This window comes from Macrotis lagotis, chromosome 1 (assembly GCF_037893015.1).
Source record: "Macrotis lagotis isolate mMagLag1 chromosome 1, bilby.v1.9.chrom.fasta, whole genome shotgun sequence".
NCBI classification, from domain to species: Eukaryota; Metazoa; Chordata; class Mammalia; order Peramelemorphia; family Peramelidae; genus Macrotis; species Macrotis lagotis.
Window position 1 is genome coordinate 375,557,483 of NC_133658.1, and position 19,431 is coordinate 375,576,913.

At 38.0% G+C, this 19,431-nt stretch overlaps 2 protein-coding genes across 3 annotated transcripts in view; one reads left to right on the forward strand and one right to left on the reverse strand.

The window, feature by feature from the left end:
* Positions 1–19,431, reverse strand: part of DOCK2 (dedicator of cytokinesis 2) — a 535,580-nt gene that overhangs the window by 213,885 nt on the left and 302,264 nt on the right. The window lies entirely within an intron of this gene.
* The window catches only part of INSYN2B (inhibitory synaptic factor family member 2B), a 126,072-nt gene that overhangs the window by 93,505 nt on the left and 13,136 nt on the right, over positions 1–19,431 (forward strand). The window contains exons 2-3 of the mRNA XM_074212451.1: positions 1,412–3,673; positions 5,013–5,087. Of these exons, the coding sequence (XP_074068552.1) occupies positions 2,322–3,673; positions 5,013–5,087 (1,427 nt within the window). The 5' untranslated portion in view covers positions 1,412–2,321. The remainder of the gene's footprint in view (positions 1–1,411; positions 3,674–5,012; positions 5,088–19,431) is intronic.

The window sequence follows — 19,431 nt, forward strand, 5'->3', positions numbered from 1 at the left end:
GACAGACAGACATACACACACACACAGAAAGACAGACAGAGAAGGCAACATAGAAAGAAGAGACAGAGAGAATACAGAGATGAAATGTGAAGAGCAGAGCTTTGTTTTAGTGTACTTAGAGTCAACAGTCAAAGGACCCAATGTTGGGCAAAACCCCCTTCCCAGGGAGATAATTAAGAGTCCAATAGCCCAGTGCTGACTGAACTAGCAAGGCTCTGGCTGTTCTATGGAGTATATCTAGATTTCAGCCTGGATTTTGAATAGGCCCTACTTTTCTGGGTTTTGTGTGATTGGTTATTATTCATCTTTTATCCCTTTTCCTAAAGGACTTATCACATTCCAATGGCAATGATGGTCTAAGAGATGGAGAAGATAAATACCTTCTGTATAAAGACAGTTAAGAGATGCAGGTTCTGAGGTTTAGTTGACTGAACTTTGATTAGAATTTGAAATTAATTCTACTCTAAGGAGAGAAAAAGTTTCACTAACTCAGCCATGCTTGGGAGTCTTTCCTCCCAAACTTGTTTTAGAATAGGAAACCTAAGGGTTTTGCCTGCAGAATGTAAATCTCTCTGGGAAACTGGTGACTTCAGAAAGCCTTAAGCTCCTATTAGATATCTTAGATAGCAAAGGTATCTTAGTTATCTTAGATAGCAAAGAGTGAGGTGCTAGAAATATTCCTCATTTCTCTGTGCAAAAACAGAGGGTCTCATAGTCTTCATTAGAAAGATCCTCTTGCTCTTTATCCTAAGATTTCCCAGAATTGATGAACTCAGACCAGAAAATTACAATAGAAATGATCCCAAAGTCTATAACAAGTGGATCCTGATCTTAATGCAATCCAAGATTGTTTCAATAACCAGAGGAACTATGAAGAAAAGGCAGAATCTATTTGATTGGACTCCTCCCCAAGATTTTTGAGGTCCAACAAGTCGAAATAAACAGCTTAACTTTGATATGAGTGCTCAGATGGGTCAGTCAATGGAAATCTAGGTTTATCACACTGGAGGAATTCTAAACCCTTGTATACAGGACACCTCTCTGCTCCACCATTTAATTCAATAGGACCCCTAAGGAAACAAAATTTCAGTATATGTTTTTATGCCCCCCCCCAAAAAAAACTTGTCATTTATCTTTAGTAAAATCAAACATAGCAAAAGAAAGGAGTAGACATGACAACAAGGGTCAGCAGATTTAATTGGGGTAGCTTGGGCAAAAAGACCTAAATGATCCAAACTTATCTGTGCTTTGTCCCTTAGTATAGGTGGACTGACTTGTTGAAGAATGACACATCATTATTTCAGATATTCTATTGGATAGCAATTATAAATCCTATGGCTGAAAATAAAAGAGGAAATAAGGTCTATGGGAGATCCATGCTCACCTGCATCTGTTGTCTTTTCCGTTTCAGACCCCGTTCTTCTGCCCATACCTGCAAAGACTGACTGTCTGGACTCCTCCCTGAGGTCACAGGGTTTATAGTTATCTTTTCTTAAAATCATCTGGTTAGCTTTGTACCAACGTGAAGCAGAGCAAAAACTAAACAGCAGAAACTGTTTCCTCTGAATCCCCTTCTTAGTTTTATTTCAGTCCTGGTCACACCCCATTGGGTTGTATGAGGTTATTTGGAAAGACAAGTTTTCATCAGTGAAAAAAAAAATGGAGGAAGGAACATGAAGGAGAACAATGGCCCCAGAGGAGGAATTTCTGTTTGACATGAACAGATGTGCTACCCTAGGAACATTATGTCATTTCAAAAGAGCAAACACCTCAGTTGTTTGTTACACTGCCTATTTACACTCCATGCAGAAGAGACACACTTAAGAGGCTGGCTGTATCACACCTGAGCCTATCCCTACCAGGGAAGTGGACTAGATATTCCAAATGTAACAGAAATCCACTTATCATAGACTTTGGGATCATTTCCATTGTAATTTTTTGGTCTGAGTGAAACAGAATGACAATCTTCTTCCAGGATCTGAGCAAACTGATTCCATCAATACCCAGACCACCAGCAACTTCCTTAGAATGGATATTTGATCATTAGAGTAACTCAAGTGTTTATGGAAATAGAAATTAGCTCTTTGATGAAAAAAATATATTTAACTCTGGAAAATACATTAAGAAATAGTTATAAAGTAAAATCTATAGGCTGGGGATGGCCAACATAGCAAACCACACAATCAGGAGAGTGGGTCTTCGCCACCACCTCTGCTGGCTGTTTTTGGCATCTGGGGCTTTGTCACCAGATGCAGCTCAAATGACTTAATGTAACTTGTCAAGGAGAAGCTTGCAATCCACAGACTTTCAAAGGAGGCTCGATGGCCCAGCAAAACATGAAAGTGAGACCTGTGCTCCTGAAGCGGAACAGTCTGGATTCAGTGGACTTTGTGAAACAGCCTCACCACCGTAGAAGCAAATCTCAACAAGTCCGCTTCAAGGAGGATGGAGCTAGTAAGAATCAAGCTGGCCTGGCGGAGATTGATGTCCAAACAGATCAAGACCCCGCTTTGACAGGGAAGGTGCAGACATCTCGGCACCATCACCTGCCCAACTACTCCCTCTCCTTCCCCAGATCCCAGAAGGGGGGGAGCATCCGGAACATTGCAATCCAAACTTCCCCAAGTCTTAGGAAGCACTTCCCTGTTTTTAAAAGGAAAAAGCTCACGGCCAGCAAGTCACTAGTGGAAATGCCCACAGGGTCTAAAAACTCCATCCAAGTCAATGGCAATCTCTCAGAGCAGGACATCGTGTCTTCGGATCTCGCCTATTTACGGATCACGAGGCATCTGGAGGACGTGCCTCACAGAGGTAAGAAAGCTCATCCTTTTTTTCCCAGGGTGTCCAAGACACAGAGCAACGGGCCTGTTAGCGTCTGCTTTGAAGCAGATGCTCTGGGACCTTCAGAAAGGGTGGCGGCTTCTATACAAGTTCCTGATGATATATGTCAGAGTCCTCTGTGGGGTACCAAAGCCCCCACTCACAGCACGGACAGGCCTGTGGAATTAAGCAACGCAATACATCCTTTTGCTCACATGTGCCCGGGGGATGTGAATGGCAGGCCGCTGTCTAGTTCAGAAAGGCCTTCCTCCTGCTCTAGTACTGCCAGCGGTGCTCACTCCTTGCCTGGCAGAGATAAAACGGACCCTGAATTGCTTTTGCCCAAAGACACATCTGGCATTAAAGAGCCGGCTCCTTTATCACCTCCATCAAAGGGAGCTTGCACTCCTTCACCTCCACAGACACACAGCCCCTCGCCTTGTTTCCTTGGAGAGCACAGACAGGCAGCCCATCCTGAAACTGCTTCTGACTGTGCTACACTGAGTAATGATCACAAGGACCCAATATCATTGACACCTAGCAACACGACAAAATCTGCGGCTGAGAGTCGGGAAGAGACGGAGAAAAATTCCAGCCAGGCAGATCCTTTGGAGTTTAAAAATTGTTTAGGTAGCTTTCACCTCCAGTCTTCTCTCCCAAAGAGTGAAATGAAACCTCCAACCAACACAGAGATTAAAGGAATTAATCAAATTCACCTGGCACATGGTGAACTGTGTGACCTACAAGGGAGACTGCAATCCGTGGAGGAATCTTTGCACTCAAACCAAGAGAAGATTAAAGTCCTTTTGAACGTAATTCAAGACTTGGAAAAAGCCAGAGCCCTCACTGAAGGGTAGGATGAATTTTGATATTAAAAATGTTGTTATCATTTATCAAAAAAAATACTTGCAGTAATGAGTTTCAACTGCTAAAAGGTCTTAGTTATTCTCAAAGTTTTGTTTTCCCCAACCATTTATCCTTTAAATTTTCAATCTCTGAAAGAACTTGAGTGGTTCAAAAAAAAAAAAAAAACCCCAGCTAGATAATATCTCTTTTACAATACAGATGTTTAATTTAAAGTCTTGGGGGAATCATATTGGTTCTCCTGATATTACCCCCTCTCTTTCACAATGAATTTGGAATGGGCAGGAACAGGACTTGGGAGAGTCCAGATTTCATGACCTTTAGACAAGTATGATTATATTGTAAAATTCCAACCAGTGGCATAGTGGAAAGAGAACAGGATTCATAGTCAGAAACTCTAGGCTAAAATCCCAGATCTCTTATTTATTACCTATGAGACCTTGGACAAATCTCTTTATGTCTTAGGACTTCATTTTTTCATTTGAAAAATGAAGAGGAAGAACTAAAATGATCTCTAATGCCCCTACCAAATTTTAATTTATGGTGATATTTGGATAAATCAAAGATTCAGGAAATGAAGAAGTAGAATGTCTTTTTCTATCCTACCCTCAAATATTAGTTATGTAGTTTTTAAATTGTATTGAACTAGTATTGAACTTTCAATCAATGGCCCAATAAAAATATAACTGAAATGAATGGCCAACTGAAAGTAATAAAAATGGATTTAGGGAATAGGGTTTATATGGGGAGGATTCCTTTGATGGAAAATTCAAGTAACAGTATTGGATAGAGTTTAAATACATGAAGGATTTAGAAGAATAGACTTTGAAGGGAAAATCATCTATTTCCTTCTCTGCAATGCAAACCCCGCCCACCCCCACCCCTCAAGGTCTATTCTAGCTCTAGAATCAAATTCAGATAGGGCCAAATGGTAGTCAGAATTTGTTTCCTTAAGAATCAATATTATCTTGGATAGGGGGAAGGAAGGGCAGTGAGGTACATTAGATTGTAAGTACAGAGATGTGAATTTAATCTCTGTGATTCCACTATCTTTGATTTATGACTGAGCAAAATACAATCTCCCTCAGTTTTCTATCTAACAAGTGGGACCAAGGATACCTGTCTTACCTACCTCATAGGGCTGATGTGAAGTTCAAAGGAAAAAAAAATTACTTTATCCTTATTTTCTCATCTTGATCCACCCAATTTGCCTTAGTTTAACCAATTAATGCAGGTAGGATGCTGTGTTATATGAATTGAGTGAAATGGAAAAGCAATTGTGGCCTCTCTGTCCATAAACTCACCCAGCAAAATGCTTTGTGTTGCAGGCGTAACTTCTACAGAACTGGCCAGGACCTCAACAACTGCAGCACATGTCAGAACACAGCATGCATCATATACAGGTACCTCATGACAACCTAGGTTGGTGGTTGGCACATGTAGAATGCAGAGTCCAAGAAATCTTGACCTTCCAAATAAACTCTCCTCCCAAATGCCCAGAAGTCAGACTAGAGGAGGATAGCTTTTGAATGCATGGGACATAATCATATTCCATAGAAAGGTTGTAGCCTGCTGTGGCTCTATCATTCAAAATGCACACTGTATGCCTGAGTCTTCTTGATTATGCTGCATAATACTCTGGCTAGGTACCAGTGGGTATGTTCAATATTTCCTTTGGGAGTAAGTTTGGTGTCTCTAATGAAATGGATTTTACAAGAAACAAAAATCAATTCTTCTCTAGGTAGAAGCTTACTTTGAGAGGTAACTAAAATTAAAAGTTACCAATGGATTCCCAGAAATGAATCTCTGGAATCTAGTTTACCTTGAAAGGGCATAAACAAACTTCGACTTTCTACAGTCTTTTTTTTAATCCATCAGATATAGGACATGAACAGGCTGAACCCAAAGTGGAATGCTTTGCTCCATTAAATACAGAAGTTTCATGAGGTATCTTCTAACTAAGAGGTTATGTAAGATACCACCATCCTGGGACATATACTAATTAGAGGCTTTGAGTGGGGGAAGGGTATAGAGAAAAAGTGGCTTTTTCATTATATATCTAGATACCTCTCCATTTCATATTGCTAAGGTCAGTTCTGCATCAGGCTTTTATTGAGTGACATACCATACTAATCAATGGATAGAGGAAGAAATTGAGTATTAAGAGAGGGGGAAATGATTTGTCCAAGGCCAAGCTAGTAATAAACACCAGAGTTGGATTTGAAGTCAGATTTGATATCAAGTCTATTGCTCTTTCCATTGTATCAACCTGATTTCTCTTACTCTAGATATACATATATAAACACACACACACACACACACACACACAGACATATCTGAACTTAGCATTGAAGTTTTTCTCTAATGCTTCATTATGACACAGGGATGACCCTGTATGCTCAAAGGCTATATTAAGACAGCACAAGCTTCTGTGAATCCTAACATACTGAAAAGACTTGGTATATGAAGAACCCAGAAGTAGACTATGTGTTCCTCATCTGAGGAGTGACCTACCTATGAAGGACCATCAAATTTATTTATTTTTTAATTTTTATTTATTTTGAGTTTTACAATTTTTCCCCTAATCTTACTTCCCTCCCTCCACCCCATCACAGAATTCAATTTGCTAGTATTTGTATTGTTTCCATGGTATACATTGATCCAAACTGAATGTGATGAGAGAGAAAATATATCCTTAAAGAAGAAACAAAGTAAAAGAGATAGCAAGATCAGACAATAAGAAATTTTTTTTCTCTAAATTAAAGGTCCTTTGTCTTTGTTCAAACTCCTCAGTTCTTTCTCTGGATACAGATGGTATTCTCCATCACAAATACCCCCAAATTGACCCTGATTGTTGCACTGATGGAATGAGCAAGTCTATCAAGGTTGAACATCACCCCCCATGTTGCTGCTAGGGTATACAGTGTTTTTCTGGTTCTGCTCATCTCTCTCAGCATCAGTTCATGCAAATCCTTCCAGGCTTTTCTGAATCCCATCCCTCCTGATTTCTAATAAAACAATAGTGTTTCATGACATACATATACCACAGTTTGCTAAGCCATTCCCCAATTGAAGGACATTTATTTGATTTCCAATTCTTTGCCACCACAAACAAGGTTGCTATGAATATTTTTTGTACAAGTGATGTTTTTACCCTTTTTCATCATCTCTTCAGGATATAGGCCCAGCAGTGGTATTGCTGGATCAAAGGGGAAGCACATTTTGTTGCCCTTTGGGCACAGTTCCAGACTGCTCTCCAGAAAGGTTGGATGAGTTCACAGCTCCATCAACAATGTATTAGTAGAATCATCACATTTAGAGACCACATACCTCAGACTTTATCTAGTCCAACCTCCTTATTTTATAAATGAGAAAAAAAGAGAGAGAAAATAAATTTCCCTAAGTATCACAGGTAGTAGTGGGAAAAAAACTGTTCAAAGATAGAACTTCTCATTCAAAATCCAGAAATATTTCCACATTCTCTGAATTTATATTTAATTTAATCTTCATAGTTCTTATTTATTATGGCATAACAATATTCCATTGCATTCATATACTACATAATCTGTTTACTCATTACCTATACACATGTGGTGTTTCCATTATTTTGCTATTAAAAGTAATGCTATTAATTTTAAATAGATAATGCTTTCTTCCCGTCTTTATTAAGATACTTAGGGTATGTTCCTTCTAGTCAGATCCTAAGCCAAGTGGTAAAAAAGTTGCTGTTTTTATGACTTAAAGATAAATTTCTTTCCAGATGATTATATTAATGAGCATGGTGATGCATGCTTATGATCTCAGCTACCAGGAAGGCTGAGGCTAGCAGATCTTTTGAACTCAGAAGTCATGATTTTCAGTGGAATAATCTAATTGGGTATCTGATCTACGTTCAATATTAATATGGGGAACCTCAGAGAATAGGAAGCTACCAGGTTCCCTAAGGAAGGGTAAACTAGCCCATATTGGAAACAAAGCAAGTCATAGCTTCCCTGCTGTTCACAGTGGGCTCCAGCTCATGAGAAGCCCCTGTACTTTTAGCAAGAAAGTCTTATAATTTACCCCCAAATGCCCTAATCCATAGTTCCACCAATGGTATAACATAATATTTATTTCTTCATAGTATCACCAAAACTGAATTTATCATTTTAAGTCAACCTTGTCAATTTAATGAATTATAGTGAAATTTATTAATTTACTTTGTGTTTATTTTTTATTTCCCTTATTTTAGAGAACTGAACAGTTTTTCAGTTAGTTATTGATGATAATTTGTGTTTATTCTCTCAAGGACTCCCTAGCTCTATCTCTTGATTACTTATCTTAATATTTGAAATTTCAATCAATTCCTTTTATATTTTGCATGCACAATTTTGTCAGAACTTAAAAGAGGAAGAAACTATCCAATGGTTCTCTGTAAATTTAAATCTGAAACTTATAAACAGTGATTGAGTTTTTCTGGTTTTCTATTAGGGAATATATCTAGGGTTTTCCAAAAATAGCAGGCTAACAGAAATACCATCCTCTCTAGGTTTTGAGAAATAGAAATTGTGGAATACTCAATGGGTCAACCTGAATTGCAGACTTGAAACATGAAAACAGTAAAAGAAGGTGAAGTAGAATAATGATCATTTTCATTCATTGAACAGGGTTAAAATGATTCCTGTAGATAGAGAGAGGTTACAGATTATCGTTTCTTTTCCTTCTTAGTATTAGTGCTAGGCCCTAAAGATACAAAGAAAGGTAAAAATCATCCCTCAAAAGACTCACCATATTAGAGATATCATGTAAATAACAATGTCCATACAGAATATAACCAGAGTAGATGGGAGGTAATCTCAGAGGGAGATAGTAGGATGAGGAAAGGCCTCAAGAAGAAGGTAGATTTTGAGTTGAACCTTGAAAGAAGGCAACAAAACTAAGAGGTGGAGTAAGAGGAGGAACATTTAAGGTATAGGAGGCCATCAGGTCAAAGATACAGAATTGAAGGATTAAATGTCACACAGAAAGAATAATAAGGAAGCCACTATAGTTAGATGCCATAGTATATAGAGGGGAATAAAGTTTGGAAGACTGAAAAGACAGGAAAAAGGGAAGAGCTAATGAGGGTCTTAACTTTATAAGTTATGAAGAGCTTAAAAATGCAAGAGAGTATTTTATATTTGGAGGTAATAGAGTTGCTCTGGGGTTTATTGAGTAGGGAAGTAAAGACCTATATATAGATATATATTAGAAAACTTACATCAGCATCTGAATATTTAGAAAGGGGAGAGAATTGAGGCAGGGAGACCACTTAGAATGCTATGGAAATAATCCATGCAGGAGATAAGTGTTTGACCTAGTGTAGTGGTGGTGTGAGTCATGAGAACATGTGAGATGAATGAGAGTGAAGTGCCAAAGATCATGAACCTGATGATTGGGAGCATAGTAGTGCCCTCAACAGCAATAGGAAAGTTCAGAAGAGGAGAAGGTAGGGTGAAAGATCATGGATTTTTTCTGGACATCTTTAATTTGAAATATCTATGGGACATCTAGATCCAGATGTCCAAAAGGCAATTGGTGATGTAACTTAGAAGAGAGAGGTGAGGGCTGAATACATAGATGTGGAATTCAATTCACAAAGAGATGAAAACTGAATGCAATTGAGATAGTATAAAGGGAAAAATTAACAAAGACTGAGATTCAGCTGTAAGTGGCATAGATGAAGTCTCATAAAAGAGAATGAGAATGAGTAGATAGATAGGTAGGAGAAGAAACAGCAGAGCAATTATGAAAACCTAACAATTGCCTGCTAGGCAGATCCACCTACCATCTCAGAATCTCAAATTCAACCTCTCCAAAATAGAATTTATATCTTCCTTCCCTTACTAATTTCCCCTTCAACCATCCTTAATTCAAGAAAGGATATTACCATTTTTCTAAGTCCCTCAGATTCATAACCTATTAGTCATCTTTGATTCTTCTCTCTCTCATAGTCACCCCATCCAATCAGTTACCAAATCTTACTTTTCTATTTCCAGATCTCTCATCTTCTCCTTTTGTCAGTTCTCAGGGTTACCCTAAGTAAAGCTGACTCACTAAAGACTCTTACCATCTCTTCCCTAAATTACTTTTGTTGTGGCTGTTGTCTAGCCATTCAGTTGTGTCTGATTCTTTGTATGCCTATGAACCATTTCTGGACTCTACTTCATTAAGTCTGTTAAAGTTCATGTTCATTATTTTCATGATACTATCTATCCATCTCATCTTCTGCTATAATCTTTTCCTTTTTCTTTTCATCTTTCCCAACTTAAGGGCCTCCTAATTAGGTCCTTTGCTTCCAATCTCACGCCTCTCTAAATCACCCTTCATTCAGCTGCCAAAATAATATTTCTAAGGTTTAGGTCTCACATACCTGCTTAAAAGTCTTTAGTATCTCTCTATTACCCTTATAATCTAGGTCCAACTTATCTTTATTTCCCTTCACTTGATCTTTATTCTAACCAAACAGGTCTAATAGATATTCCTCAATAGTCCAACTTCTTCCTCTCTCTTTGCCTCTACACAGACCATGCTCCATTCCTGTTATTACCTTCAATTCAATTCAACAAATATTTAGTAAGGAAGAATGGTTACTAGGTGATACTTTCTGAGGGACTAAAACTAATGAATCCTTTTATTAAGGGATGGAAAGCTTACCAACTATGCATCAGTGGTAATACCCACATTAAATGAAATATTTTCTCTGTCTCTATTTTGGTTCTGGTTTTCTTTGTCACTTTCTCTCTTGCCCCCCTTCCCCAATCTTTGACATGACTCACATAGTCTATAAATCAAGTAATTGTTTCAGAATTGAAGCAAGCTTTCTTACAAATCTCCTTTTCCAATTATGTATAAGCAGCAATATGCAATAAGGGGACAAAGTCTTTGGTAGGAAGCAGAAGGTACAAGTTAACATAGTCACTCTGTCACTAAATTGCAGTGTACCCTTGGCCAGTCAAATCACTTTACTTATTTGGGATCTCTATTTGTTCTTTTTACACTGAGAGGAGAGGACTTGTATGACTCCTAAGCTTCTTTCCAGTTCTTTTATTCAGTGAGTGCAATGAGTCAGTGGCTTAATTCATGGATCTCCCTCATTACCATTCAGAACAACACTATTTTTAAAGTTCCCTCTGTCCCAGAATTTGAACCACTGCAAAGAAGGGGCAATTAACTTGATGAAAGGATAGAGATCAGAACAAAAGCCCATCACCTCAGCAGTGAGATGAGGAAAACTGTCATTTTTATATTTCAAATGACTTCAAACATTGTATCACATCCTGGAAAGTCATTTCTTACAAACTAATGAATAAGTGATGAGAAAAATGCTTCCTTGGACCTCGTTAAGCAATGGTCTCCATAATGATGGATGAATGTGGTACACATTGCAAGACCCAAGGAACACAGAGACATGACAGATTTCTTTGGGTTCTGTTGCTGGTAAACTAACAATACAGGAAGCTTATTATTTACTTATTCTCTGACCAGAAATCCAAAGGATAATTCACTGAATTTTAGTTGTGAAATTACAGTAACTTTAAAATAGAGGAGGAAAGAGAATTTTTTTTTGCTCTCTAATTCTTCCATCTGTTTTTTTAAGCTTCTGAGATATGCAGAATCTCAGAAGGTATCTAATTTATTCTGCACCTAAATGAAAACCTTCTCTACAATATTCCCAAGTGGATTTCTCAGCTTCTGCAAAGAACTCGAGTGATTGGTAGCAATCTCTAGGGTACATTCCATTTTTGGACAATCTTAATTTCTAGGAAGTTTTTTTTTCCTTATATTAAATTTATTCTTTCCCTCCTCATCTCCCTATCTTGGTTTCCCTGGCTTACTTTAAGTCCCAGCTTAATTCCTACTTTCTGAGAGAAACCTTTCCCAATCCCCCTTATTACTAGTACATACCCTCAGTGGATGATCTCCAATTCATCTTGTCCATATCTTGTTTTTACACAGCTATTTGCATTATATCTCATCCTTTAAGCTGTGAACTTCCTTGAGAGCAGAGGTAGTTTTTGTCCTTTCTTTTTATCCTCAGTGCTTACTTAGGACAGTGTCTTGTACTTAGTAAAGTATTAATAAAAATTTGTTGATTAATGGTAACTTTCACCTATTGCTATTAGTTCTGATCTCTGAGGTCAAGCAACAGAAGTCTAAGCTTTCTTCTGTGTGGAAAAGCCCTTTAAATATTGAAAGAGTACATGAAGTTTTCATTTATTGACCTTCCGTAAATGAGATAATATTTGTACTTGTCTAAACAATTGCTTGGAGTATAATAGGTACTAAATGTTTTTTTTTTTGTTCTTCCTATAAATCCTCCCTCATCCTAGATATACTTGGCTCTTCACCTGACCCCTATATCACATGGCTTTGGTATAGTCACCATCTTGTTCATCCCTTTCTGGAGGTTTTATTGATGATGTTTTCAGATTGTCAATGACTGCTAAAATGGGGCATGCAGAACCAAGTTCAGTACTTTCAATGGGGTCTAACCAATGACTAGGGGCAATCTCCAGGGATTCTGTTTTTGGAATATATGTGCAACCATGGGTGAGTCACTAAAAGCTTCCAGACTCCCAGGCAATTTTCAAAGATGCTAAGTCACTGACTTCCTTCTTGCTGATCTGCATCATGGAGGGAGTTTCCTCATTAGAAGTTCCTGTAGCAATAAAATTACAAGTTAAGGCTAGTTTATTTTTTAATGGATTAGTTTTTGGCAATTGCTATATCTTGCTTAAGATTTGTTTTGTTTTGTTTTGCCACTGTTTGTACAAGTAATGATCTTGCAGATTTGCCTCAGGACACTTCGAGGCTGTAACTTGCTAAGGGGTCTCACAGTCAATATGTACCACAGTTGAAACTGGAGCCCTTCTAGACTTCAAGGCTGACTAGCATTGTGCTGATTCTCTTCAAGCTTAATAAGGTATGAAGCAGAATGTGCACTATATTCTAAAGCTTGACTTAGAAGAAGATAAGACATTGTTATTCTAAAAGTTTTTGGTGAATTGAAAATAACCATGGAGGGGTAATGGCTTAGCCATTACCCACTAATAAAACTTCAAAGGGGACATTAACTTTTCAAGCTACTTTCCAGAAAAAAATGACTCCCTGAGAGCAGGGTCCTGAGGGAATGTAACAAAAAAATGAATAAATTTTGTTTAAACATTGGAAGGGAAGGATAAGGTAGAAGGTCATTGCAAATTTTATCAGCTCAGGGGCGTCTAGGTGGCATAGTGGATAAAGTACCAGCCTTGGAGTCAGGAGTACCTGGGTTCAAATCTGGTCTCAGACACTTAATGATTACCTAGCTGTGTGGCCTTGGGCAAGCCACTTAACCCCATTTGCCTTGCGAAAACCTAAAAACAAAAAAAAAATTTTATCAGATCAGTAGTGGCATAAAAAGTATTGAAGATGGAAACATTGAACAAAAGATGATTTTGCTGAAACTTTGCATAACTGACAATTTTGCCAAGGACTCACTGACATCCTCTCTGATCCTCATGTCTGCTATTAACATGGATTGATTTAAAAATACTGATATTTTCTATCTTTTTACCACTCCAATGTTTACAAAGTGATAGATAAATATGCTATAGAGATTCTCATTTAGTCCTACAACAGCCCCATGATATATAGATATATAGATATAGGTATAGATATAGATATAAAATATACCATTATTAGTCACATTTTACAGATAAGGAAACTGAGGATTAAAGACAAGTGACTTGCCTGAAGCTAGATTTTGAACTCAGGTTTTCCTGACTCCAGGTTCAGCTCTCTATTCTTTCTATCACCTAACTTAAAAAAAGTTTTCTTTCTAAGATAAACTAAGAAAATTATGTAACTCTGCCTAACTGACTTCATAGGGGTACTTTAAATGTCTTAACTTGAGAGTGGAAGTAAGGGCAGAGATGGAGAGGAAGAAAAGAAAAAAAGGGGATGGGAAATTGCCAACTGAGCAGACTTGTGTCCTGGTCTTCCCTAAGCCCAAGCAAGAAGAGAAAATGAGGTTCCATAACTCCACACTAGGGGCCTTGGTTTGCATTATGCATGACTTCTGGGATTCATTTGTTGCCTCTTCTTTCTCCCACACTTCCTGGCTCCTTCCTCCAGCCTCATCTGAGCTCAAATTCTGAAATGGAAATCCACCCTGACATTTCTCCTCCAATTAAGGTTAAGACCAATTAAATCCTAATTTTGCTCCCCAATCAAGAATACAAGTGCTAAGAAAGTCTCATGGCAAATCCCTTAGGATCAATTAAAAATACCTGAACAAAGGAATTGATGCAAAAAATTGCTGACCACCATCCCCCACCCACCTCCGCTGCAGAAAGAATGTTCATAAATGTGTTTGTGAATAAAGAAATGTATATGGAGTAAAATGACTGCATCTTTTCATAGCACTCCTAAGACTGCAGGAGTCCCTCATTTCCTCAGACTCTTTGGACCAAGAACTGCTTCTTCATCCTTATTAATTCATATACTGATAAGTTGCAGAACTGTAGAATCACAGCATCTTGGAGTTTCAAGGGACCTCAGAGACTCTCCAGCCCCCCAAAAAAGGGTACCTATCTAGAAATTCTTCCTATAATATGCTGGACAAATAGTCATCTTCCCTTCACTTGATTTGCAGCAAAAGGGAGGCCCTTACTCCTCAATGCAATGAGTCCTTTTTCTGCTACTCCAATTTTTAAGGGTTTGTTTTTTTATCTTGAGCCTCAACTTACCTCCCTGAAAAGGTTAATCTCTGCCCTGAGGAATCTATGCCCTCTCATGGGATTGACCTTCAAATATTTTTATGTCCACAGATCTTCTTTATTTGAGGCAAAAGATTCCCACTTGCTTTAGCCCTTCCTGAAGTCATAGTATCCAGTCCTCTCACTATACTAATTGCTTTCCTCTGGTAACTCTCCAGATTGCTTCCTAAAATGTGACACAATGAATATTATATGCACCAAGTATATTTTCATGCATCGCAAACATTAAAATGCCATATAAATTCTAGTTGTTGTCGTTGTCATTGCTGTCATTGTCATTCTGTAAAGTGAGCAATGTATATGAAAATATATTTATAGAATAATATCAACAACAACAAAAATAATTTATATGTCACTTTAATATTTAAAAAGTGCTTCATTTTTATTTATCTCATTGAATCATCACAACAATCCTGTAAATTAGTTGCTATTATTAACCCCATTTTATAGATAAGGAAACTGAGACAAAGAGAGGGTAAGACTTGCCCAGGGTAACATAACTAAAGCCGGATTCTAAGCAGAATTCAAATTCAGATCTTTCAGACTTCAAGTCCTGTGCTCTATGCATAGTCTTTTATGTCCTCCATCCATTTCAATATTCTTTCTTTATACATGGCAACAATTGAAAATTTGAACTGGGACCTCCTCATTCGGCTCTGGTGGTAAGGATTTAAGAAGGAGATATCCCTTAGGTTAGGGTTTACATGCTTCAATAGAATGTCTATTTGCTTTTGGAGGCAAGAGGGAATTTATTTGGGGTTAAGGCATCATTTTCAAGTATACAAAAGAGGAACTATAGGTGGTTATATTATAATTAAGAAAATGGAGGCAAAAGGAGGTTCAAGGACTTGAATGAAGTCACACAGTCGGATGACACTCATAGTCCTTGGCTTTCTTGTTAAGGTTCTGAACCTCAGGTCTCCCTATCTACCACAAAACCGTTATGTAGCCAAAAAAGAAAGACCATTTAGATAGAAATGCAATCTCTTGTGGCAGTCCCTTGAATTTAGCTACCAATTATTGGCTTAAATTATTTAATACTTTCCTTTTTTGTTTATCCATGATTCTCCCTCAGCACAGAGAGAGATAAACCAGGAAGACACCCCCCTCCCAAATCAGTTACCTCCCTGGGTAGCAATGAAAGTCACAATAGAAACACATTTCTTTCTAGTCATCATATTTGTTTTTTAAATTTGTTTTGAGCTATGGAGTAATCAATATATTATGCCTATGCAAAAGTAAAAATGACAGCAAAACCAATCTATATTCACATCCATACCAAAGATTGTATGGTGTCATTGCCTTTGAGTCAGGAAGGTTCTAGTTCTGCCTCTGATAGATATTGACTGGATGACTGAAGGTGGACCACCTCACCTCTCCAACCCACAGGCAACTCTCTATGACAATAAGGACTGGATGAGTTGCCACTTTGCACCCATGACAGGAGATTCAATGCTGAGAATTTCCTCAAATTGATAAAATTACAAGTTCAACCTAATCCTAGCTCCCCTCCCCACCAGTTCCCAAAAGTGATCTCCCACTGAAAGAAGCTTAAGATTCCAGGAACACTACAATGCAATCATTAACCTTCTCTCAATGTACATGGTTGTCATCATTCTAATTAAAGTCTTCATTGTCTCTCACCTGTACTATTATAAAGCTTCTTAATGGGTCTACAAGCTTCTATTCCCTTTCTTCTCCAATTAATCTTCCACACAGTTGTTAAATTAATAGTCCTAAGGCATAGATTTGATTATGTCACTTCGTTACTCAAACAGTTCAAATGACTCCATCTTGCCTCCAAGAGCAAATAGACATTCTATTTCAGTATGTAAGCCCTTCACAAGTTAGAATTAGACTATTTTTCTGGTCTTATTGAACATTACTTTTCTTCACATATCATTCATTCGGCCAAATTGTCCTCTTTGCTCTTACAAAGTATTTCATCTCTCTTACCTCCATGACTTGCACACTGAATCTCTCATGCCTGGAATGAACTCACTTATCATCTCTGCTTTAGAATCTCTTGCTGCCTTCCAGGTTTACCTCAAGTGTTACTTGCTACATAAGACATATCCTGGTTATTTTAGTTACTACTGCCCTCCCCACACCAGAAATCCATTTCTATTTATAACAGATGCTTTGAATTTACTTACCTATGTACATGCTGTTCCCCATTCCAATAGAATGTAAGCTCTTTGAAAGTAAGAACTATTTCATTTCTATCTTTGTATCTCTAGCAGTGTAGCATAGCAAGCTTGGTGAATGAATGGTGCTACCATGGACCATTGCTTTTACTTCCTGCCTCTCACATTTTGCCTTCTGCCCTTTCTTCTCCCCTAAGTCATCAGCAAAAAGAAGTTGGATTTACAACTAGAAATGTTTAAGTAATAAAATAGATGGAATTCATTTCAATGCATTAATAGCTAAAGAGCTTGAAGCATAGCATAAATATTTAAGTAAGGGATTAGCAGAACAGTACAGGGATGGCTGTCAGCATGAGTGCATTGATGACCACAAGAAGGTCCTCTTGTATATTCTCTTGCCTCTCTAATTCACAAGCCTCAAATCTTCCCTGTCTTTCCATCCTTTCTTCTTCCTTCTGACTTACCCTTTTAAGTTAGTATATAAGACAAGTATGGGGGTAAGGAGAAGGGGGGAGAAGGATTTATAAAGCACTTATTACATTGTGGTAAGTGATTTACAAATTTTATCTCATTTGATCCTTACTCCAAACAGCCCTGGGAGCTAGGTGGTGAAGAAGCTAAGGTTAGATGTGAACTCAGGTCTTTCTGATGGGGTCCAGCACTCACTTTTCCATCTGGCTACTGCTGCACAGAGAGGTTGGAGTTAGCATGCCAACTTCTTAGCTTGGAGTTGCAGTACTCAAATGGAAATTTATTACAAAGAGTATTAGAAATTTCTAAAGTTCACTCCTCCTACTTATTTATAGGTTGGATGAACTTATGATTCTCAGAAGGCTTATCAGAATACAGGTACCCTGGGAGGAAAGGATGAACTTGCCAGCCCCAATGGCTCATAGTTGTGAAGCTGAAAATTGTACTATATAAATAATCAGGAAACTGGTCATTAGAAGAAAGTTTTAGGAATATTCTCCCTCCAGGCTGAGAGATATGTGTTGGAGGAGGTGGGATCTCCTACTTTCCCAAACTGAAATTATTTCCCAAAGGTTTGTGGTTTCAATAAAGTTAATGGACAGAAACCAAGCCACCACCTTATATAGCCATTGATTCTTACAGCTAATTTAAAAGAAAGTTTCTTAAGGCCAATAAATCTTGGAGCACTTGACTACTATGGCGACAGGTGCCATACAAATGTACTAACCAAAAGGTAATATAAAAAAAAAAGACAAGGGGAGAAATTTGGAAGGGAAAGAAGAGGCTTCTTCCACATAATTTATCATTGTTACCTGGCTACATTTCTTTTAAATAAAAAAGGGTGTGCACATTTCCTTTTATATCTTCCCTTATTTCCAAGCACACCCAAAATTCACCCCACCAGAGCATGGAAGAATTGAAATAGGACATTCAGAAAGGGCACATGGTCACAAATAGAGTTCTAGCATGATCCTCATAAGAACAGGCCCTGGGTGTAGACACTCCCACTTCATCTATGTTGAAGGAAGATCTATAGTGCTGTCTTTGCCAGGAACTCTGAATCTAAAAATCTGCATTCTGGGCTTTGGAAAAAACTCACAGGATAGATTGCTTTAGACTCCAATAAAGTCTCCATGAATCTTCCAAGCATTACTCCAGGATGGGGTGGGGTGGGGTAGATGGGACCTTTCAGAAATTCTGATTTCCTTTTATCTCTGTATTGGACCAGACTCCCCAAACTTGGTTTCTTTAATCAAAGCTTAGGAAAAAAATTCCTATCTCCAATTAAAAATGATGTCCATTTTATCACCTTGCTTTCTCAGGGTACTAATTGTCTTGGCCTGATTTGATCCAGTTTCCTTCTCTCTCTCTGCATCTAAATCTGTTTAAAGTTAAGTGTGGGGCAAGTTACTTTCTCTACCCCCTCCTTTCTCCAGGTTAAATGTTAATACATTTGCTATATCTTTAGTCTGCTGATGGTGTGATGGGAATCCCAACTCTGCTGATTTCACAATGTAGTGAGACCATAATTGAGAGAGTCCTAGGAAACCTGAAACTATTATAATGGCATGTATGTAAAGAGGCATTCTTTTGGTTCACCCCTGATTCCCGCTTATACCTGTATCCATTTTTTTTCAGAGCATGTTCACTGACCAGAACTCAAATTTATACTTAGTTTTTTGTCCCCTTTTCAATTTGTTTTCCCATACTCTTCTTTTTGGTCATATAAGACCTGGAATTGTGAACAATCCAACTATGGAGAAATCTACCTCTGCTTTTTAGTGCAGGAACTTATCGATCAATCGGATACTGAAATTGTCTTGGGAGGTAATGGAAAGGATTAGTAAAAATTCCATCTATTTTCATTTTACTGTTCAGTGGATCTAAATATCTCCCACTCCCATCTCCCATACCCCTTGCACAACTACAGCCATTCGCAAAGGCCTTAGAATCTTTTTGTTAAAGTTTTTTGCAAGGCAATGGGGGTTAAGTGACTTGCCCAAGGCCACACAGCTAGGTAATTATTAAGTGAGGCCAGATTTGAACTCAGGTACTCCTGACTCCAGGGCCGGTGCTCTATCCACTGCGCCACCTAGCCACCCCCAAGGCCTTAAAATCTTAGAATATTAGGATTGAAAGGAATTTAATAGGTCAATCTAGTCCAATTCAATGATCAACATATAAATAATATTCTGTGAAAACAATTATGAAGACCTATGGGGTTCAAAGCCCTTTGACTGCAAATAGTCACATAAAGAGCTACAACAAAGTGGTACAATGAGTAGAGAGCCAGACTTGGACTTTAAATCCAACTTCAGACACTTATTAGCTATGTTGTCTTAGATAGC